Source organism: Pantherophis guttatus, chromosome 1 (assembly GCF_059756535.1).
Source record: "Pantherophis guttatus breed Tessera chromosome 1, ASM5975653v1, whole genome shotgun sequence".
Lineage (NCBI taxonomy): Eukaryota > Metazoa > Chordata > Lepidosauria > Squamata > Colubridae > Pantherophis > Pantherophis guttatus.
In genome coordinates, this window is record NC_142063.1 from 43,922,050 (window position 1) to 43,945,814 (window position 23,765).

Sequence of the window (23,765 nt, forward strand, 5' to 3'; positions counted from 1 at the left end):
TGTCGCTCCCATTACCACCCGCGCGGCCGCACTCTGCGCCAGTTGGAGCCTCCGGGTGCTCCTCAAGGGGAGCCCCATGTAGAGAGCGTTGCAATAGTCCAGGCGGGAGGTGACAAGGGCATGAGTGACCGTGCGTAAAGAGTCCCGATCCAGAAAGGGACGCAACTGGCGAATCAGGCGAACCTGATGAAAAATCCTCCCGGTCACGGCCGTCAAGTGCTCTTCTAAAGACAGCCGTGAATCCAGGAGGACGCCCAAGTTGCGAGCCCTCTCCGTGGGGGCCAATGATTCGCCCCCAATAGTCAGTGATGGCGTCAACTGACTATATCGGGACGTCGGAAACCACAGCCACTCAGTCTTGGATGGGTTGAGCCTGAGCCTGTTCCTCCCCATCCAGATCCGTGTGCATCTAGTGCATCTATCTTAGTGTGCATCTATGCTATTTCTAAAGAAGTATATTACGGGTGGTCCTTGACTTACAACAGTTCATTTATTGACCATTTAAAGTTACAACAGCACTGAAAAAAGTGACTGATGACCATTTTTCACATTTACAACCATTGCAGCATCACCAGGATCACGTGATCAAAATTCAGATGCTTGGCAACTGGTTCATATTTGTGATGGTTGCAGTGTCCTGAGATCATGTGATCACCTTTTGCGACCTTCTTATAAGCAAAGTCAATGGGGAAACCAGATTCATTTAACAACCATGTTACTAACTTAACAACTGCAATGATTCACTTAACAACTGTGGTAAGAAAGATTGTAAAATGGAGCAAAATCACTTAACAAAGGCCTCACTTAACAACCCAAATTTTTGGTCTCAATTGTGATCATAAGTTAAGGACTAACAGTATACATTCACATGTCGAGTTGCAAGACAGTCACCCTGTTTTTCTTATCTTAATGTTTCTTCCAAATACATTTGACAAATATAGCAAGTAAGAGAAGGAAAGATAAATGACCAACCTATATTTATCTGATGTACAGGTGTTTCTCTGATGCATAGGTTCACTCCTCTGTTAGGATATATTATCGAGTTTCATACGGTTAATCGTTTTAAAAATATTTTTCCACAGCCTAGATTTATCATGATTCATTTTATTCCCATATTCACTTAGTTAATATCAGAGTTTTCTCTTTCTTTCTAGGATTAGTAATGATCTACTATTGTGGGAACCCACAGCTCCCTCTCCTGTAGAAACATTTGAGAATATTTCATATGGTGTTGGGATTTCAGTCGCCAGCCAGCTGATCAACACATTTAGCAAAGACAGTTTTAGCCAGTTCAAATCTACTATTCATTATGGTAATGTATTGCATAAAATATATATCCAATGTTACTCTGTTAAACAAATATATGTGTACGTATTTATGGTAATCTATTTAAAAGAATTTAAGAATTAACACTGGGAAAATCTGTGCATAAATATTCTCGATCTAGGTATACTGTCTACCTAAGTATATAGTGAACCAGTTATCTTGATTAGTTTCACTAATTAAATGTTTAATTGGTTTTATAGATGATGAGAGTGGTTCTGAGGAGGAAACATTACAATATTTCTCCACTCTTGATTCTAATTATTGTTCCCGGAGAAGGAAAAAAACCGAGTTGCAAAACAGAAGCACACAGAATTTTCTTTCACTTCTTTTAAATATAAACCATGGATTATTGTCAATATTCACAGACATCAAGGTGAGATATCTAAGTAGGAATGACTACTGTGGGTTGGACTAGTGGGATTGTATGTATAAAACACTATTTTGGTATGCTGACATTTGGCCAACCCCCCCCCCCCACCACCACCACCATTTTTCCTTTTTTTAAAAAAACAAAAAACAAAACTAGCTGTTAGTACAGCTGTTAAGGGAGCACTTGGGAAGTCCAGGGCTGTTGATTACATTGAGAAGAAAAAAAGATCTTCAGAAGGCAGCAGAGACCATTTCAATAATACTACTAAGAAAGCTGCATATTATAGACAGAGCAGCAGGTGTCAGTATCAGATCATGGATGTCTTTATGTGTATTAAGTAGCATAATATTCTTATGAATAATACAATTCATTCTAAAACAAAAACTATCAGATTCAATCAGCAAATGATGTTAATATACATTTTTCACTATTTCTGTAGCAGGATGATGGAAGAGTATTTGAAGACAAACATGGAGAATTTTGGTTTGAATTTTGTAACGGTTCTTTATTTTGTGTAACCAAGTATGAAGGTTTTGAAGACAAACATTATATATGTCTCCATTCTAATAGTCTCAACTTATATCATCAAGGTATGAAATTGAAATATTAGTGTATGAATTTGTGTTCAACTTTTTGAAAAGATGGTTAGTGAAAATCATAAAACGTATTATAATTTTAGGAAAAAAATGCAAATGTAACTTTTTGCTAGTATTAAAAGATTCATTTTGTACTACTGTGTTGCTAAAAATAGAATTATATTTAATTACATTTCATTCAGAAAATTGCAGCTAGGAGTTTTTTTAAGAATATACCATGACTTTAATTTTGCTTATGGAACAAAAATTAAAAGGTCAATAGTTGATGTACTTAATTCATCCATCCCCATTTATATGCTGCCTAATCTCACAACTCATATTTTGATATCATTAGTTTATATTTAATTAGAATTTTAGTGATTTATAAAACCATATATACAGAGAAGAATGGAAATAATTTGGAATAATTATGTCAAAACTGGATAGTATAATGCCATGATGGCGAACATATGGCATGCGTGCCACAGGTGGCATGCAGTGCCCTCTCTGTGGGTATGTGAACTGTTGCCCCAGTTCAGCTCCACCGCGCATGCGTGCGTGCTCGGGTGGATTCTACTTTACTATCGGTTTGCAACGGGAGTGCGCGTTTGCTTGTCTCGCTGGCGCATGCGCTTCTGCACATGCGCAGATCATCAATTATGATATCCGGGAGGGTGGATGGAGCCTCCTGCCGCTTTTACTACCAGTTCTAAAGAACCGGACAGAACCGGGAGCAACCAACCACTGGCATGCCTCCCACCAGCCAGCTGGTCATCGGGTTTCTGCTGCTGAGGGCGTGGGGCGTGTGGGGGGCGGGGTGTGTGCATTCACAGTCATTATGAATATTACCAGACTTTGTCTATCTTCATTTATTCTGAAAGATAGAATGTGTGTTTTCATTCTACATTCCAGATTGCTTGAAGTAATAAACAAATCATCCTTTTGCAGGAGTGGTAGAAGAGACAGTCTCTCTGTCTGAGATAAAACTGCCAAGTGCAACACATCCACATTGGCTAGAACCTACTGTTTATTTTTCGGAAGAAGAAGGTCTTAATACAGCTTTTTCAGACGGTGTAGGAGCAGAATGCCTAAGCATGTTGTCAGTTGCCGTTAAAATACAGTCAAATAAATCGGAAACAAATACAAAGGTTTGTATTTAGAATTAACTTATTTATCTATCAATACATTTATATTTTGGCTTTTCTGTGAGAGCTTAGGATAGCATATAGAAATACACTCCCCACTCTGCCATCCCATTTTATCCTCACAGTAAATGCATTGGATAAGATTGTATTATAGGAAAATGGCTGGTAAATAGAGTCAGGTAAGAATTTGAACCCATAATTTGGCTCTGCCTGTTAGGGTTACCTGGACTTCTAGTCCAACAATTCTGGAAGGTACCACTCTATCACTGCACTATAAAGTCTTTGAATTTCCAGTCAGATACTAACTTCTTATACTGTTTACATAGTTCTTGTTATGCTACTAACATTATTGGCATTGTTAGTGTCAAAGAAAGGATAGGTTATGATGTTCATTTAATTCCAAATATTTCAAACCGTTAAACTAACTAGATATACTTTGTTTTCTAGGAGTTTTTAGTTGCACTTGGGTTAAGAGGAGCCACACTGCAGCATAGAGTGCTTCCTTCTGGTTTAAGCTGGCATGAACAGGTATATCACTCTGCTAATTGTTTTTTGTTTTCAATTACTCGTGACTCAGTCTAATGACCTCACAGCCAAATGAAACCACTGAGAAACATTATAGATATTCTCAGGTATTAACAGAAAAATCCTTAATTAGATAAAAATGCATAATGACAACTTAAATATACTCCATGGAATGTAGAGCATATATTGCTAAAGAAAAAGTTGGCTGGGAGAATGACATTACTTACTTGAAAGAAAGTCTACATCCTGAACAATAGCATTATTTTTATGGTCATCCTTGTCTTATGACCAGTCGTTCAGTGACCATTTGAAATTACAAAGGTGCTGAACAAGATGATTTATGACCTGAAGTTATGGCCATTGCAGCAGCCCAACAGTCACAATTGTGACACTTGCTACACTTTTGCACATAAAACTAGTTGCCAAGTGCCCATGATTATGAGATCACCATTTGCAATCTTCCCTGCCAGCTTCCCCAGAAAGTCAAGTGCCACTATCCCCTGCTAAGAGAAGTCCCTCTAGTTTCAGGGGGCTGACAAAAAAGGTCCATGCTGAAATCCAAGCAGGATTTTTAGCCACGGAGGAGTTTCAGTTTTGGATCAGAGAAACTTACATCTCCACTCAGTACTAAAAATCCTGCTCGGATTTTGACAGGGAGGATTTTCAACTCTGGATCACAGAGACTTTAGGTGTTTCCATAGCCTCATTCTCCAAACTGCGCAAGGCTTGCAGAATGATGCATGGTGGCTTGCAGAAAGAAGGTCTGGCACAAACACAAGCTGTTTCAGATATGTTGGCCAGGCCTTTCAGCAGGAAGAGAAAAATAGCTGAAGGTGAGTGGTACAAAGCAGATCAGAGGGGCGGGGGGTGGCAGCCAGGGCAATCACGCTGTCCCCTCAGGCTTGTACACCTTGAAGAACAGCACACAACATTTATCAATGGTAGCAGTAGTGCTAGGGCTGAAGATGAGGCCTGGGGGAGTGACAACTAACTGAGACTACTGATGGCCCTGAGTCTTTGTTTTGAGCTTAGTCCTAGCATTACAGCCAAATGCTGCAGGGCATGCAATCTAGGTCACAAAGGAAATAGGTGGATGTGGGAAATTGGGCAGCATTTTTCAGTGGGAGCAATGGGGTTAGGGCTGAAGTCATGGCCTGGGAGCAGAGGCAAGTGGCAAAGACTGCTGAAGGCCTACAGGCCTCTGCATCAACATTGCTGCCAAGAAGTGCGGCACTTCATTCCTGAACTTGCGCACTGCCTCCCAGGGCCTCTCCCACCCATCTGAGCTACTTCATTGCTCCTTGGGACTGTATCCGCTTAAAGTCCTACGAGTTCACTTAATAGCCACAACCAGGATTGCAGTAGTTGAGCAAATTTGGTCAAAGTGACATTTTGCTTAACCACTACTTTACTGAGTGATCAAGATTGCAGTCCCAGTCGTGATCATATGTTGAGGACTTACTTGCAATATGGGATAAAATATAAATTTATAAAAATATATCTTAAAAGCATTGCAACATTTTAATTTTGCGGCTATTTTTCACCATCCTTGTTTTCTAACTTCTTTATTAGTATTAAAATGTGTTAAAAAAACCTGCTCCGCAGCCTCAGTAAGTTCTTATGAGCTTAAATGAAAGATTCTATCCAGAAACAGTTTAGCAGAGCTCTGTATGCTCCTCAAAGCATATGCTACTTCTCACCCATCCCTGAGGCCTGGGTGCCTCCTAGAAACCTACACTGGAAGGTTTTGCTCTAGCATAGTAAGGAACAAAATTTGAACGAGCAAAGCTGCAGTAGGATAGTAAAACTATGCAAGCTACCACTGCATCCAGTATTTCACTTTTTAATATATGTTGTGAAGTGGCCTTAAATTGTGAATAATTGGAAATCAATGGGTCTACTTTTATGCTTTTGTAATTATAGATTTTGTATTTTTTGAATATTTCTGATGAACCTGTATTGGGATATAATCCTCCAGCCTCCGTTACAACATTTCACGTCCATCTCTGGAGCTGTGCTCTGAATTACAAGTAAGTTAAATGAGAATATTCAGAGTAGCATATTATGGCGATTGTTGTCAGCCTTAAATCTCTTAAATACTTTGGTTCAAACTTTTGGAAATAACATTGGTGGGATTTTTCTTTTTTTTTTGGCAGGCCTTTATTTTTACCAACTAGATGTCTTCTTACTGTTGAAACATTTAGCATTTCAAGTAGCATGGCACTGGATAAATCATCTTCTACTCTCAGGTAACATTTAAAAGGCCAATAGCCTCAGTTTTACCTTTATATTTTATTTTAGGTGTTATAAAAATATGAAACCATATATGAGTTTGAAGATGAACGTTTAATGAAATTCAATGTTCGAATTTTTCATAAGTCACAAAAATCCATTGTAAATCTATAATTGTTAATACTTGTTGAATCACCCTTTTTTTGACCATAGTGTCTTCTGTTTTTAAAACATGAATTTGGTACTGACATAGAAAAGAAATGGGACAAAACATGTGGTATGCATATATTCTTGTTTTAAAATATTTGTAAGGTTTTCAACAACAACAATTTCAACTTTAAATTTTTTTTTTCCTGTACATGTTGTCCTTCCCTTGGTTTCTGGCCTACAGAATTATAGTTTGAAGACATAAACATGGTTTTAAGGAAGCTTTGATTCCATTAAAACTTAAATTGGTATTTGAACAATTCCATAATTTTTTCCATTACATATACTTAAAGTTCATTAGTAGTTTCTCACTTTTTCCTGACAACCAAAGACTTTATTTGCTTGTGTGTGGTTTTTTGTGATCTTCCCAGTTGCAGTTCAATGAACAGTGCGTGTCAATTTTGTTTTCACTTTGAGAATCTATTCCTATTTGTAGTTAAACTGCCTTATCAGAACAAATTCAATAACAGTGCAAAGTTAAGAAGATGATTACATTTGTATTCTTTAGTCAAGTGGTTAAATGCATCATTTATTTATATACCAAATACACAATTTAGGGTTTTTTGGCTGTAGGATAATCTTGGATGAGGCTGCTTTGCATTTATCTGACAAAAGTAATGCTACTGTGAATCTCCAAAAAGGTAAGTGTATTTCGCATTTGAAATGAACCCAGAGAATCAAACATAACCAGTTAGGATATTGAAAAGTGTTACAATATTAAGCATATAGGATTGGTTAATAAAATGTCAACTGGATCTCTAGTTTTCTTGAGTACATAAAGACACTATAGCCGTCGTCTAATCTTAAAAGACATTTGTGGTGACAAATAATCTTTCTAGCTGAAGCCAGAAATGCAAATAGTGACACACTTTGGAGCTAAAACTCATGAAAGTCTAAAAATGATCAGAACCAACTCAGATTTAAGGTACTCTTTTTCTCAGTGCTTCATTTGTATATATTTTCTTCTACAATAACACGGCATTGAAACAGATCTCAAAGATCTATTCCTTCTTTATCTTTCTATCCTTGCACATACACATTCAATTATTTGCCTCACTTCCTTTTTTTTTTTTTTTTTACTGTTCTCGCTTTCCTATCCAATTTGCCCAGTTTCCTTCTGGATATTTGCAGATTTAGTTCCATATATACATCCATTTACCTTCCCTTCTGCTCTCTATTCTTCCATGCTGAGTCAGGATGAAATGTTTATTGTTTCCCAGCCTAGCAGGAAAGGAATCATAGCAAGGATACAGAATATTTGATAGAAAAAAAATGAGGAATGTGGGAGGGAAGAGTAGCTTGGACACTGACTGTTGGACACAGTAATGGCCATATATGTATATGCTGATTAAATTTATTCCCAATCAGAAGTGAAATAACACCCCTTAAAGATGAATGCAATGTCTGTTGATTTATCTGCTTATTTTCTCTAGATTAGAATGGGTTTGAATATTAATTGTAATATATTTTGTATATAGAGGGAAGTACATAAGAAGCAGGTGGCTTGGACAAATAAAGCTAAAAGGTCATTAAGTAGGAGGAAATTACATTACGGTGTAACCTCAATTTAACTGACCCCCATTTAACAGTCATTGGATGCAACTGAGCAAACAACTATTTAGGATTCACCCTGGAAATAAAGAAATATGTTGTTACTGAAGTATATTTGGCAGTTTACTTCATGCAAATGATGTAAATTGGTACAAATCACATTATTTATTCATTTATTTATTTATTTATTCATTTATTTATCAAATTTTTATACCGCCCTTCTCCCAAAGGGACTCAGGGTGGTGTACAGCCAAGATAAAAACCCGCAATATAAAAGTTAAAAACAATTTAAAATTATGAAATAGTTTGGCCAATCATCTAAAACACAATAACCCATTAAAATAATATTTTAGGCCAGCCCTGCTTGATGGAATAATAGCGTTTTAAGGGCACGGTGGAAGGTACGGAGGTCGGAAATCCGATGAATCTCCGGGGGCAGCTCGTTTCAGAGGGCAGGTGCTCCCACAGAGAAGGCTCTCCCCCTGGGGGTCGCCAGTCGACACTGCCTAACTGAGGGCATCCTGAGGAGACCCTCTCTGTGGGAGCGTACTGGTCGGTGGGAGGCTATCGGAGGCAGAAGGAGGTCTCGTAAATATCCAGGTCCTATGCCATGGAGTGCTTTAAAGGTGGCAACCAGCACCTTGAACATTAAACTATGTATTGTATAATAGAGGAAATGACAAAAGTTGAAAATGGTTAGGGGGTTTACTATTCATTAATATGGAAACTGAATTTAAAAAGACTTAAGTAGTTTTCTTTTTTTAAACAAAGAAGCAGTATTAAAGCAGATCTTCTTATTCTTTTTTTCCAGATTATGTTCAAGTTATGGATATGGGACTGTTGGAACTGACCATAAGGACAGTGAAACCTGAATCTGGTGAAGAGAGGGTAAATTAAAACAAAAAAACTAAATTATTTATTTACAATTTTGACAAAATAAGTCTAATTTTGAACATATATAAAACACACACACATAAATAAATAAACAAACCAACAAATCAATAAATAAATAGTTTTTAGGGGACTTATTTACAAAGTAAAGAGGGGTTTATTTACAATGAAAATGAAAATCAGTAAGAATTGTATTGGATTCCCAAATATACTCTTTTTAAATTTTTGTTGTCTGTGTTTTTTATTTTTTATAAAAGGTGGTGAATATATCTTAATACTCCTTCCTCCTCCTGTTTTTACCCCATAGTAGTAACTTTGTGAGGTGAATTGGAATGACTTCCCCAAGCTGGCTTTCATGCCTAAAGTGGAATTAGAGCTCGCTATCTCCTCATTTGTAACCTGATGCTTTAACAACTACACTGGGGTGGTCTTCTAAGCATACATGTTTTGTTTGTTGGTAAATATGAGTGTAGTTTTCAAAGGGAAAAATGTTTTACTTGTTTTACTTTCTGTTGCCCAGAGCAATCCATATTTTGAACTACATTGTTCTAGTGATGTTATCCACATTCGAACATGCTCAGATTCATGTGCTGCATTGATGAATCTTATACAATATATTGCAAGTTATGGTGATTTGAATCCTCCTGCTAAAATGGAGTGCACTTCTGGAGTGACCAAACAGAATGTGAAGGTATAAATATATATTTCTCTTAACCCTTACACCTTACCTCCCAGGAATCGTCTAATTTTAATTATTTAGTTTTGTCCATATTAATACAGTTAATTTTTATTTTTTTTATTTTTTTGGATGTTCAGGAGTAACTTCTGAAGAAGTTTGTTGTGTGTCCATTTCAAATATGGTTCTGTATAATTTTCTTATTTAGGCAGATTCTTCTAGTTTGCCACCTTCCCAAGGACCAGTTCTTGCTGAAGCTGATCAACAAATTTTACGTGATTTAATGAGTGATGCTATGGAAGAGATCGAAACCCAGCAATTGCTTTCCCCCTCTAACCTACAAGCTAATGGTAAATCTATTTGGCCTTTTATTTTTAATCAAAAGCTATTAAGTTTCATATTTATTTTTTTGAACACATTGTATTATGTTTATCATTTGCACACCTATGCTTTATTAACATTTTAAGAAGATTAAAACTTCATAGAAACTTATTCTATATTAAGACAAAAGAAGTCATTGAAAAAACTAAGAGTGCAAAAGCAAAGGAAGAAAGAAAACAGAAGTAGCTTTTGATTTTCTTTACAACAGTGATAAGTACAATTATAAATTTACCTCTTGTTCTATGGTTAGAATACAACTCTTGTTTTTTCTATAATTACTCTTTCTAATAATCAAAACCATAAATCATAATTCTGTTTTTCCATTTCATGCAACAAATCTGTAAGGGGTTTCTAATCAACCATAAACATAGATATTGTTTTTTTTCTCTGATCAAAGAATTTGGCCGTTTCTTCAAGTTCATCATCTTCTCCAATCATTGCTCTATTGTGGATGATATTGAATCCTTCTATCTTTCTGTGTATAACAATCTTGCTGCAATGATCATATATAAAAAGAAAGTAACATGTCTTTTTCTAATTGTTTGTCCATCAGTCTCAAAAGAAAAGCCTCCAGTTTCAATTGTATATTAATCTTTAAAATCCTCTGAATTAGTGTATTGAATCTAAAATTTTCTGGCTTTTTACATATCCATGAGAAACATGATAAAATATTCTTTCTTGTTCATATTTCCAATGTAAATTTGAGGTACTTTTAAACAATCTAGACAATTTCTTGGGTGCCATATACCAATGATACATCATTTTATAAAAATGTTCCTTAAGATCATAACATAATGTAAATTTCAGCCACATATTTTCCCATTATTCCATCTATACATTATAGCCAAAGTTTTTAACCTATTTATCCTACTTTTATCCCATACCATTCTTAAGTAAGTGTCTTTACCTAAGTTATCTTCAAAAAATTCTTTTAATTTGTTTTACAGTCCTTCACTATTGCTTCTTTCTGTAACAACTTTTGGCATGTCAAAAACTAAAAACAGTAAAGATTGGACACAATTTAAGAGTTCGGGTGACATGTTAAAGTATGCTTAATTTCTGATCTTCTCACAGCTATATTAGAAGAGTAAAGAATTGCATCCAGATGTAGTCAGTCTATCTTGGTAATCTCTTGATTACATGGAAAAGTTGGAACTTTTTCAACTTTTACTCTTCTCTTCTTTTAGGAAGCATGGATGAAAAGAGTCAAACACCAGCACCAGCATGTTCAGATCTTTTCCTATTTCCTGATGAAAGTGGGAATCTCTCCCAAGAGCCGAGTCCTATCTATGCATCATTTACTCCCAACATGATTAATGAAGTTATAGGAGATGCACCTTCTGAAAACGATGACTTCTGTATTCTTTTTGCACCAAAGGCAGTTATTTCTGTAAGAAACTCCTAATGCTATTGAAAAATAAGAAATTTAAAAATGGAAAGTAGATTTTTGGATACATAGATTAAATTATGACTATTAAAATACTGTAAAATGACCATCTGGAAAGTCATTACATTAAGGTTAATAATAACAAAATATACATTTGTAATATTCTAAATATTAGAATTCTTGATGGAGTGATTGAATATCATTTAGCAATTATATTTATACATCCATCCATCTATCCATTTAGAGGGACTTGGCCTAAATTGAAAATTTTCAGACTTTTAACCAGTGTTTTTGGCTTGTATAAAAGCCAAATTAAAAGCAACTACAGTTGCTTTTCGTATATATTAAGCGAGTTTTAAGTATTTTGTTTTGTCATTTTTGTCCATTAGCTGTTTTAGAAAGTAATTGTCAATTGTGAACTTAAATTGTCTTGGATTAAGGAGATAAGATGAATTAGTTGGTTTAGTTTAATTTTTTTAATTTTATGACTGGATAAAAATAAAACCTAAATTAATCATAGGAAATACTAATTCCAAATTTCACCTCCCTTTTTACAGAATATTTTGGCTGTACTTGAAATCATATCTCTCTTTTCATCAGTTTGAATAAAATAATTCACTGTTTCATTGTACATTAAGATTCTGAATAATTTGTACTATTACTGACCTTTTGAAAATATGTATCATATTTTTATAAATTTATAACTTTATTTTTCTCTGTTCCAATTTTACATTTTACATTATTTCATTTGAGTAATATATAATTATATTTACAATGCAAAAGAAGTTTCAAATTATAGAACCACTTCTGGAAGTATGAAAATGAAAAAAAAATGGAAAAAGAAAAAAATACACCTTCAGCTAATAGTCTGTAATTCTTTAGGATAAGGAAGAAGAGCCAGTAGTGAAAACAATGGTTGAAGATGCTATAATAATAAAAGAAAACCATTTTAGTTTACCAGTGAAAAAGGCAGATACAAGCAAGACACCACTGCATTTTCCTGTTCCCCTCATGCGCTATGTTGTGAAAGAAATTTCACTCATTTGGCATCTTTATGGAGGAAAGGATTTTGGAAACATAACACCTACATCTCCAGCTAAAAGTTATATGTAAGTATTTCAGTACCAGTCCCTTCTGATTTCACACAGGAGCTGAGAATTAGACTTCTCAAAATTAGATATTAACTTAAAGAATTCCAGTTATTCAGAAATCTACACACCCTCTCAGTCATTTTCTTTTGTAACTGCGGCAGCAGCATTGAAAGAGAGGATATGGTCTACCAGCCATGACTGTGAGCTCCCTGAATGCATCAAGTATTGTTGACCATTGTAGGTCATTGAGTACTGGACTGGATGTGTAATATAGGCCTGATAATTAGCATTATATTAAGCAGAAATGATTGCTTCTTAAATTGTAATTTGTTAAACAAAACATTTTCTTCTTATCCAGTAGTCCTCAGAGTTCTCCTTCTCATACCCCAACAAGACATGGACGTAGTACTGCCTGTGGAGGAAAAGGAAGGAATCCTGATTTTTTGATAGAAATACAGTTAAGCAAGGTAAGAGGGGAAATGACATTATTTGTTTTATTTCTCGAAAACCATAACCCATCAAATTTGCCCTTTTTCCTGTCTCTTGTTTTTTTAAAGGTGAAATTCCAACATGAGGTATATCCATCAGGTGAACCAGAGTGTGAACTCAGCGTATTGGAACAACCTGTATCTCGTCAAATATTTATGGTTCAAGACCTTGAAATCAGAGATCGCTTGGCTACATCTCAAATGAATAAATTTCTTTATCTTTACTGTAGTAAGGAGATGCCCAGAAAGGCGCATTCTAACATGGTAAGAGCTCATAAACATTTGCTGACTATTTTAATTATGAAAATTACAAAGAAAGATAATACGTTGAATTGTAGGTCACCCAGAGTCATTGACTGAGATGTGCAGCTATAGAAATAAAATAAATAAATAAATAACAACCAAGCACTGCAGAAGTATGTATTCTTTATCATCTGTGGATCATTTACAGGTTGTCAGTTCAGGACTATTTCACTACTGAGCTTTACTTTTAAGTGTCACTTAAAAGAGAAAAGCTATTTGACTTCTTTAGACCTATTTTGGGCATTTAAGGTATGCGTATCAACTTCTTAGGATCTTGACTATCCCATTTAGAGAATGCATCAAACATGGAATAAGCATCCACCCTCAGATGGACACTTACTTATTTTATTTAGAAGAAAGGCTCTTGATGGATTTTTCAATCACTTGCACTTGCACTATCTCTGTCATCCCCAAAATGTGGAAGCTGATTTTGGAATACTTCTTTTGGAAAATAGGCATATTTATCCAGAATGATTGGTATATTATGCTATCCAAATGATTGATAACTCAAATCCAGTCTGATAATGTTTTAGCCAGAGTTTGTATCCTGATCTTACCAGCTTCTTGCAGAATTACTATAACATGCTGACAAAAATCAATATCCACAGCCCTGATACTACACACATTTGATAGTGAAGAACTTCTTTTTTAAAGAAGTTCTTTAAAGAAGAGATTGCTAGATCTAATGGCTAAATAGTGCCTCTTGAAAAAGGACCTTTGGAATCTAATGGATAATTCATTATAATGAAAATTGCCTAAAACAATAGCAAACTTTATTACAATCTTAGATAAGAATTTAAATATAACAACTGTTACATAAAATCAGTAAACATTGTAATTACAATATTTATCTCCAAGAAATCTAGAATTTGCCACATATATATCAGGGTTAATTTATTCTACCCAGATCAATAATCTTAATTCTAATAATAAGGGAATGTTATTGATTGGAAACTTCACATACTATTATTTTTAATTATGCTTATAAATATTTGAATAGACATAAATTACTAACAGCAAAATGTTCCTGTTCTCTCAAAGACATTTCTATCCATGTGTATTCCAGTAATGGTATAAGATCCTAAACTCACCCATATAAATAGAGTTTAAAAGCTACCAACACACACTGCGAATGTGAAACTGGCTTTGTTCATGTTTGCCTTGTAATGCAGGAAAAGAAATTGTAATTATTTATATGAATCCTCTGTTGTTTATTTATTTATTTAAGCAATTTATATGGGGTGCCCATCTGACAAAAGTGACTTTGAGCAGCATACAACGATGTTACATGTTAATAAATCAGCTATAATGCCCAGGGTCACAAACGATCCCAACTGGTAAAAGCACAACGTTAACCAATATATGTTTCATTTAACAGTTGACAGTTAAGGCATTGCATGTTCGTCCTGAGTCTGGCAGATCACCACAAGAATGTTGTTTACGGGTATCTTTAATGCCACTTCGTCTCAACATTGATCAGGTTAGTTAAGAAGACACCATGTTGGGGAGATGGGTGACCAATATTACTCAATTGGTTGGACAAAACTCAGCGGCACTTTTTCGTGCGGCTGCTGATAAAAATAGGATCGCCAACATGATCGCCGACGTCCGATGACGGATATGGCACAAGAAGAAGAAGAAGAAGCTTATTATTATTATATTCTTTTAATCTTTTTATACATTAGTCAATGCAGCAAACATACCTAATGCTCCTGCCTCCCATTTCCCCCCAACAACAATCCTGCAAGGTGAATCGTGCTGAAAGTGATTAGCCCAAAGTCACCCAGCTGGTTTTTCATGCTTAAAGCAAACCTAGAATTCAGTCTCCTGATTTCTAGGCCAGCACATTACTCTTTTCTCAGCTCTTTGTATTTGATACTCTCTCATTAATTTTGAAAGTATTTTGAATGTCTCTTTACTTTATGAATATATTTTTTTAATTACTGTGGAGAAATAAAAACTTGTTTTGGAACCTAGACAGTTTGGTAGGATATAGATATTTTTCTTTTAGCAAAATAAAGCATGAGTAGCTATGTATTGAGTGTGTTTTGTGTGTCACATATACATAGACATTGTGTGTTTATGGAACTCAAATACATATGATTGTAAGATAAAAGTTCTTTGCTAATAATACAGTACTTCGGGTTTTATATTCAAAAATTCCATCTGACAATGATTAGTTAGTCAAATATTAGTGTTTAGTATACTATTTATTATACTAACTAATGAGTTCAGAATAATTATATAAAATAATTAGAATAACTAATGCTATTAATACTAAGTATTACTATAGCTAGTAAATACTGTATTATTAGTATTTTTCACCTCTACATGTGATCGCATAATGAACAATGTAATAATTTCCTTTTCTTAGTATATACTGCTTTTTATTTTATAGGATGCCTTGTTTTTCTTGAAGGATTTTTTCACTAGCCTATCAACAGAAGTAGAAGTCCTAATGACTCCAGATCCTGAGGGTAAATATTCTGATGTAAAATCATATTATACAGCATAGGCATTTAATATAAATGATATGAATTACATAGATATATAATTAATTTGAAAACAGCTATGTAGGAATAATGACTATTTGTTTGCCTTGGATTTTGATATTATTATTTTTTAAAAAAAAAAAAGTTTTATCAAATATTACAACAATTTTTTCCCCATCCCTCCTCCCCCACTTCCCTCCTCCGCCCACCCCCCATCTCCCCCTCTCCCTCCAACCCCCCTCCCCCCCATCCCGGACTTCCCAGAGCAAATGCAGGGTATAACATTTAACAAACATAAACTAAAATATGCTAACTTTCTGTAGGCTCTTAGTTCCCTCTTGCTCTTTAACTCCTCTTTCAACTAACAAAACATAATTCAAAAAGAAAAAGTTGGTTTCATTCATAAGCTATTTGAAGCTTTTTAGTCCGATATTTGTTTTGAATATAGTCAATCCATCTTCTCCATTCCGATATATATCTTTCATTTGAATGGTCCTTCAAATACGCTGAAATTTTGGCCATCTCTGCTAAGTTCACTACTTTTAGTGTCCATTCTTCAATAGTAGGCAAGTCTTCCTTCTTCCAATACTGCGCCACCAAAAGTCTGGCTGCTGTTATTAAATTTAAAATCAACTTAGTCTCTATAACAGTACAATCTGTAATTATACCTAACAAAAAGAACTGTGGAGTAAATTTTATCTTCTTTTTGAGAATATTTTGAATAATCTACCATATTTTTATCCAAAATGCCTTAATTTTTTACATGTCCACCATATATGATAATACGTGGCATCATCACATTCACATCTCCAACACTTAAGTTGCACACTTGGATACATACAGGCTAGCTTTTTAGGATCTAGATGCCATCTATAAAACATTTTATAAAAATTGTCTCTTTTAAGTTTTAGGCTTGCGTAAACTTCACATTTCTAACCCATATTTTTCCCACGTTTCCATCATTATTGGTTCTTCAATATTTTGTGCCCACTTTATCATACAATCCTTAACTAACTCCGTTTCTGAATCTATTTCTACCAATGCATTATACAGCCTTTTTATATGCATTTGACTTTGATCTCTAATCTGTTTTACCAAGTTCTCCTCATTTTGCAAAATACCAATTTTCTGATCTTCTCTCCATCTAGCTTGCAACTGTACATATTGAAACCATGTTTGAATTATCCTTTCTTCTCTTAGTTGATTCAAAGATTTTAATTGTAGTATACCTCTTTCCTTGTTAAGAAGCTCTTTGTATGTAATCACATCTTGTTTTTGCTCTACACACTCTATCGCGTGTCTGGGTATTGCCCACATTGGTAACTTCTCATTTAATTTATACTTATACTTTTTCCAGACACGCAATAAAGCATTCCTTAATATGTGACTTTTAAAAGTCTTGTCCACTTTCTTATCATATAGTAAATAAGCATGCCACCCGTAAACCAAATCATATCCCTCAATATTCAATATTCTTTCTTCTGTTGAGTTCATCCAATCACTCATTGCTGATAGGGCAGCTGCCTCATAATATAGTCTTAAGTTGGGCATTTTGAGACCTCCTCTTTCACGTATATCCTGCATTATTTTTTGTTTTATTCTTGGTCTCTTCCCTGACCAGACAAAATTATTAATACCCTTCTGCCATATCTTCAAATTTTCATCTTTTTTAAGTATTGGTATCATTTGAAAAAGAAACAAAAACTTAGGCAAAACATTCATTTTTACTGCTGCTATTCTTCCTAACAAGGATAATTGTAATTTTTTCCAATTTTCCATCTCTCTCTGTATTTTTTGCCACAATGGATCATAGTTATGCGTGAATAATTTCGCATTTGATGTCATAATATAAATCCCCAAATACTTAACTTTTTTTACTATTTCTAATCCTGTTAATCTTTCTAATTCATCTTTTTGATTTGTAGTCATGTTTTTAGTTATTATCTTCGTTTTCCCTGCATTTATTTTAAATCCGGATACTTGCCCATATTGCTTAATTATATCCATTAAACCTACAACCGACTGTAATGGTTGGGTTAAAGTAACAACCAAATCATCTGCGAATGCTCGTACTCTGTAATCATACTGCCTAATTTTAATTCCATTTATTTTGTCCGACCCACGTATCTTACTCAATAAAAATTCCAAAGTCAATGTCAGGTTTCGGTGCTATCTTGAATAAACTTCATTCTCAAGCGCAAGCTGTCTAATGAAACATTTTATTTTTAAGCATAGCAGAATCCGACATTTCTGACTCAAATTTGCAGCCAAACTGGCCCCTCCTGCCAACCCCCTCCTCTTCCGCTCTCCAGCCCCCACGTCCCATTGGCCATCATACAGATCCATCTCTACATCCCGGCACGTTCTTTTCACAGGAATGCAGCCCCCACCCTCGTCTCCCAGGAAACCCTATCTATATAAACAAAACTAGGTAAAAGTTCATCTCAGCAATAAATCAAGCTTCCGCTCTTTCTGCTTCAACTTGTTATGTCAGCGCTGGAAGAAAGCCTAATTTGGAACACTGACAGTCAAGATGAACAATAATGGAGACAAGGGACATCCTTGTCTTGTTCCTTTTTCTATATTAAAAGTATCTGTTAAACTGCCGTTAATTATTATTTGCGCTGTTTGTTTCTGATATATTGCCTTAATAGATTGTGTAAAATATTCTTCAAACTGCATCTTTTCTATTATTTTCAATAAGTGCCAATTCAATCAATCAAATGCTTTCTCCGCATCAAGAAATATTAGCGCCGCAGGGATTTGGTTGTTCTTCCCCAAATACTCTAATAGGTTAACCACTTGCCTTACATTACTCTTCATTTGTCTACCATTTATAAAATCAGTTTGATCATTATGAATCATTTGTTTCATGACTGTCATTAACCTATTTGCTAGTATTTTAGCAAAAATCTTATAATCTGTATTTAAAAGTGATATAGGCCTATAATTTTTTGGCTGAGTATGGTCTTGCTCCTTAAATATTATTAATATTTAATTAATATTAATTAAATATTAATAATTTATTTTATTTTATTTGCAGTTAAAAAGCCTCCTGGTCCTGAAGTAACATGTATTTTGCCCAGGCATCAGAGTGGTTTCAAAGAACCAAATCCAGTCATTTCTTTTTCATTACATAAGCAATCAAGTCACAATGGAAGTGTTGATTCTGTGGATATGCTCAATGGGGATGACCATAATCTCTCACATGAAGAGGCATCGTTCAGTGATCAGCCAATATTTTTCAGGTACACTCTGGACACTTGCTGAAAACCTTTATTTGTTTTCTGAATTTTGGCTGTTTGATCTGCAGTGTACTGCAAATAGGAGGGACACTATCCAGTCAGTGGTTGCTTACCCCTACTCTAAAATGTCTGTCTTTTCCCATGATACTTTTTCAAAAGCTCCACTTCGGTACCCTTGCCTGTAAAATCAACTGACTTTTTTCAGATGCTTGTAGTCATGAATTCTCTCTATATAGTTATGCTAAATATAATCACAGCTAAATATTTCCTTTCAACAGAGAGGACAATTTACTTCTCTGTGATAATATTTTCATTTTTATTAAAATGTATTGTAATAGGAAATTTAAATGAAAACAAAGATCAGAAGAGAAAGGGAAATGAGAGGAGGAGGAAGAAATGCAAGGGTATAGAAAGAAAAGGAAAAGCAGTGGTTTCTGATTTTTTCCAGTGCAGTAAAGTACAGAATAAAGTTACAACCAACTTCTTGCTTTACATTTCTAGTAGATACAAGCCACTTCTGTAACAGGCCCTGTGTTTTAAAAAAAGCCACTTGATTCTCCTGAAGCAATGCTGATTCTAAAAGCGTCCAGAGATTAAGATTGTGATATTTGTAAATATTGTTTTTTTCTTCCATTCTCATCTTTCCCCTGAGCTTTTTTCTGTGTAACATCTTACCACTTCTCTTTCTTTTCAGAGAGTTTCGATTTACATCAGAAGTCCCGATACGTCTTGATTATCATGGTAAACATGTGTCTATGGATCAGGTTTGTTAAATCTTATGCTGTCAGATAAAATATCTTCGTTGCGTTAATCATGTGGGTTCATATCTGCTTTAGTAATACCAAATCCTTTTTCGGATCTTGATATAATACAAAGCTGAATTAGAATAATTCCACACCAAGTTAGAAATTTAATTACACACAAAGAATTTAACCAACCATTTTTGAAAACTTGTGTTTTTAAAAGAAACTGTTTTTTTTATAAAGGATTCATATTGTTCACTGGAATATTTGCCCTGTTTACCAACCTGAAATAAACAATGAGACCCTTTCAAATCAATTGCTTTCCCCCCAGTTTATTCATTAGCTTTTTAAGCCACTGATTTTAGGACATGTGGTCAGTTTGCAGGAAAAAAAGCATCTATGCTGGGATAATACCATATAGTAAGTATGCCTTACAGCCCTCTCTAAGAGATTTACAGAGTCAGCATATTGCCCCCAAAAATCTGGGTCCTCATTTTACTGACCTTGGAAGGATGGAAGGCGGAGTCAACCTTGAGCTGGTGAGACTTGAACTGCGAACTGCTGGCAGCTGACAATCAGCAGAAGTAACCTGCAGGACTGCATTCTAACCGCTGCGCCACCACGCCACAATATACCAATTCCTATAGCATTATTCTATTTAGTTTTTAAAAAGCCCTCTGGAAGAAGCTCTATTTTGGCCAACTTCCAAAAAGCCAATAAAGTTTTGAAACAAGCCTGTCTTCCTTAGAAAGTGGTTGTTCCCTAGGAGGATGATACATATGGAATTTGGGAGCAATATCTGAAAAGTAATCGCACAAAAGACAGTTACTATATTAAAAAAAATCCTAGTTGGTCTTATTTTGGATTTTCATTACAGATAGTCCTCAAGGTACAACCACTCATTTAGCAATTGTTCAGAGTTACAACAGAGTTAAATGAGGGGGACTGGTCTGCAAAATTACAGCCATTCAACATCCCACAGTCATGTAATCGTCATTTGCAACCTTCCCTTTCTACTTCCCACAAGCAAAGTCAATGGGAAAGACAGGAGGAGGTTGCAAATCACTGCTGCTACCGTCTTTTTTTTTTTTTTGCCTGCCCATTCATAGAATCCATTCATGTGTCCACTCTTAATAGCATCCACCCACATTTCTTACCCACAGTTAACGATTAAATGAAAATAGGTGTAATATGTGAAAAATAGACTGAAGGATTTCTTTTTCTCTGAGTTGATGATGAATTTATAGATGAATTAAACATATTTAATTTTCAGGGTACATTGGCTGGGATTCTGATTGGTCTCGCTCAGTTAAATTGCTCAGAATTAAAATTGAAGAGACTTTGTTATCGACATGGGTAAGCTTATTTAATTATTCTATTTATTTGAATAGTTAATCTCTACCAACAGAATAAAACAAATCAAATCTGATACCCCCAGACTTCTGGTCTGATACCCCCAGACTTCTGGTCACTCTGATACCCCCAGACTTCTGGTCATGGGGGATTTCAACTTGCCATCCATTGGTGAAACTTCTGAGGTAGCTCGGGAGTTCATGGCTTCCATAACGGCCATGGACCTGACCCAAGTAATTCACGGCCCTACTCACATGGGGGGACACACTCTGGACTTAGTTTTTGTCTCTGGTCAGTGGTTGAGTGGCCTTGATATAGGGGATATAGATACTGAACCCTTGTCATGGTCTGACCACTCGCTCCTTCGACTTGACTTTCTGACCGCCGCACCCCGTCGCAGGGAGGCGGAGCCGACCAGGTGGTTCCGCCCCAGGCGCCTGATGGATCCTGATAGGTTCCAGATGGAGCTTGGGCCATTTCCTGAAACTCTAGCTCACGACTCGGCTGATGACCTGGTGGCCGCCTGGGATAGTGCGGCTGCCGGGGCTTTGGACCGGGTCGTGCCTTTGCGGCCTCTGACCCAGCACCGAACTCACTTAGCTCCTTGGTTCTCCGAGGAGCTGAGAGAGATGAAGCGCCGGAAAAGACGCCTAGAGAGCGGTTGGAGGGCCAGTCGTTCCGAATCCGACTTGACACTGGTAAGGTCTCATATTAAGACCTACCTAGTGGCGATAAAAGCGGCGAAATCTAGCTATTTTGCCGCTCTTATCGCGTCATCAGATAACCGCCCAGCCGCCCTGTTCAGGGTGACCCGCTCCCTTCTCCATCTGGGAGCGCGGGAGGACCCCTTGCAGGGCCGAGCTGAGGATTTTGTACAGTATCTGGATGATAAAATAACTCAGATTCGGGAAAACTTGGCCACTGACTGGGTTAGTTCAGACGAGATGACTGAGGCAGGCCTTGAGAATGTTATCTGGGAGGAGTTCGATCCTGTGGCTCCCGAGGACGTGGACAGGATCTTGGGACGGCTGAACGCCACCACATGTTTATTGGACCCGTGTCCCTCCTGGTTGGTGCTGGCTTCCCGGGAGGTTACACGAGGCTGGCTCCAGGGAATTATCAACGCTTCTTTGAGTGAGGGTGTCCTGCCGGCCGCCTTGAAAGAGGCGGTGGTGAGGCCTCTCCTCAAGAAGCCATCCCTGGATCCGGCTGTTTTGGCTAACTATCGTCCAGTCTCCAACCTTCGCTTTATTGCGAAGGTTGTTGAGAGTGTGGTGGCGCGACAGCTTCCACAGTACCTGGATGAAGCTGTCTATTTGGATCCGCTCCAGTCCGGTTTCAGACCTGGGTACGGCACGGAAACGGCATTGGTCGCGTTGGTGGATGATCTCTGGAGGGCTCGGGATAGGGGTTACTCCTCTATCCTGGTCCTGTTAGACCTCTCAGCGGCTTTTGATACCATCGACCATGGTATCATGTTGCGCCGGCTGGAGGGACTGGGAGTGGGGGGCACCGTTTTGCGGTGGTTCTCCTCCTATCTCTCTGACCGGTCGCAATCCGTGTTGACGGGGGCAGCGGTCGACCCCGAGGCGCCTTGTTTGTGGGGTGCCACAAGGGTCGGTCCTCTCGCCCCTCCTGTTCAACATTTATGTGAAGCCGCTGGGTGAGATCATCCGTGGTTTTGGGGTGGAGTTCCATCAATACGCTGATGATACTCAGCTGTACATCTCCACCCCAGACCATCCCAACGATGCCTTGGAAGTGATGTCCCAGTGCCTGGAGGCCGTGCGGGTCTGGATGGGGAGAAACAGGCTTCGACTCAACCCTTCCAAGACCGAGTGGCTGTGGCTGCCGGCGTCCCGGTATAGCCAGCTGACGCCATCGCTGGTTATTGGGGGTGAATCATTGGCCCCCACGGAAGGGGCCCGCAACTTGGGCGTCCTCCTGGATGCACGGCTGTCCTTAGAAGGGCATCTGACGGCCGTGGCCAGGGGGGCTTTTTATCAGGTTCGCTTGATACGCCAGTTGCGCCCCTTTCTGGATCGGGACTCCCTACGCACAGTCACTCAAGCACTCGTCACTTCTCGTCTGGACTATTGTAACGCTCTCTACATGGGGCTCCCCTTGGGGTGCACCCGGAGGCTCCAACTGGTGCAGAATGCGGCCGCGCGGGGGATTATGGGAGCGACTGGGCGCTCCCATGTGACTCCTCTCCTGCGCGAGCTGCATTGGCTTCCGGTGGACTTCCGGGTGCGCTTCAAGGTGTTGGTGACCACCTTTAAAGCGCTCCATGGCTTAGGGCCGGGGTACTTACGGGACCGCCTTCTGCCACCAATTGCCTCCCACCGGCCAGTTCGCTCCCACAGAGAGGGCCTCCTCAGGGTGCCGTCGGCTAGACAATGCCGGCTGGCGACCCCCAGGAGGAGAGCCTTCTCTGTGGTGGCACCTACCCTTTGGAACAATCTACCCCCAGAGATACGAGTGATCTCCGACCTCCGGACCTTTCGTCGGGCCCTAAAAACTCATCTCTTTCAGTTAGCTGGTCTCTCTTGATTTTATGATTTTATGGTTGGTTTTAAATTTTGATATGGATTTTAAATTGATAAATTTTAAACTATGGGCCAAATTTAATTATTTTAAATCTATTTTTAATCGTATTTATGTATAAATGTTTTTATTTTGGCTGTTCACCGCCCTGAGTCCGAAAGGAGAAGGGCGGTATAGAAATTCGAATAATAAATAATAATAAATAAATAATAAATCAGTTTAATTCTCACTTTTCTT

General features: G+C 37.2%; 1 protein-coding gene across 2 annotated transcripts in view; it reads left to right on the forward strand.

The window, feature by feature from the left end:
* The window catches only part of ATG2B (autophagy related 2B), a 60,628-nt gene that overhangs the window by 32,485 nt on the left and 4,378 nt on the right, over window positions 1–23,765 (forward strand). Inside the window, exons 19-38 of one of the 2 annotated variants that reach the window (XM_034418422.3) lie at window positions 1,155–1,312; window positions 1,527–1,699; window positions 2,136–2,286; window positions 3,220–3,419; window positions 3,864–3,944; window positions 5,865–5,971; window positions 6,098–6,190; window positions 6,954–7,021; window positions 8,743–8,819; window positions 9,343–9,513; window positions 9,707–9,848; window positions 11,067–11,269; window positions 12,149–12,375; window positions 12,716–12,824; window positions 12,915–13,109; window positions 14,527–14,628; window positions 15,547–15,625; window positions 18,684–18,888; window positions 19,580–19,649; window positions 20,902–20,984. In XM_034418422.3, coding sequence (XP_034274313.2) covers window positions 1,155–1,312; window positions 1,527–1,699; window positions 2,136–2,286; window positions 3,220–3,419; window positions 3,864–3,944; window positions 5,865–5,971; window positions 6,098–6,190; window positions 6,954–7,021; window positions 8,743–8,819; window positions 9,343–9,513; window positions 9,707–9,848; window positions 11,067–11,269; window positions 12,149–12,375; window positions 12,716–12,824; window positions 12,915–13,109; window positions 14,527–14,628; window positions 15,547–15,625; window positions 18,684–18,888; window positions 19,580–19,649; window positions 20,902–20,984 — 2,694 coding nt within the window. The remainder of the gene's footprint in view (window positions 1–1,154; window positions 1,313–1,526; window positions 1,700–2,135; window positions 2,287–3,219; window positions 3,420–3,863; window positions 3,945–5,864; window positions 5,972–6,097; window positions 6,191–6,953; window positions 7,022–8,742; window positions 8,820–9,342; window positions 9,514–9,706; window positions 9,849–11,066; window positions 11,270–12,148; window positions 12,376–12,715; window positions 12,825–12,914; window positions 13,110–14,526; window positions 14,629–15,546; window positions 15,626–18,683; window positions 18,889–19,579; window positions 19,650–20,901; window positions 20,985–23,765) is intronic. The other variant, XM_034418423.3, reaches the window with a different exon arrangement.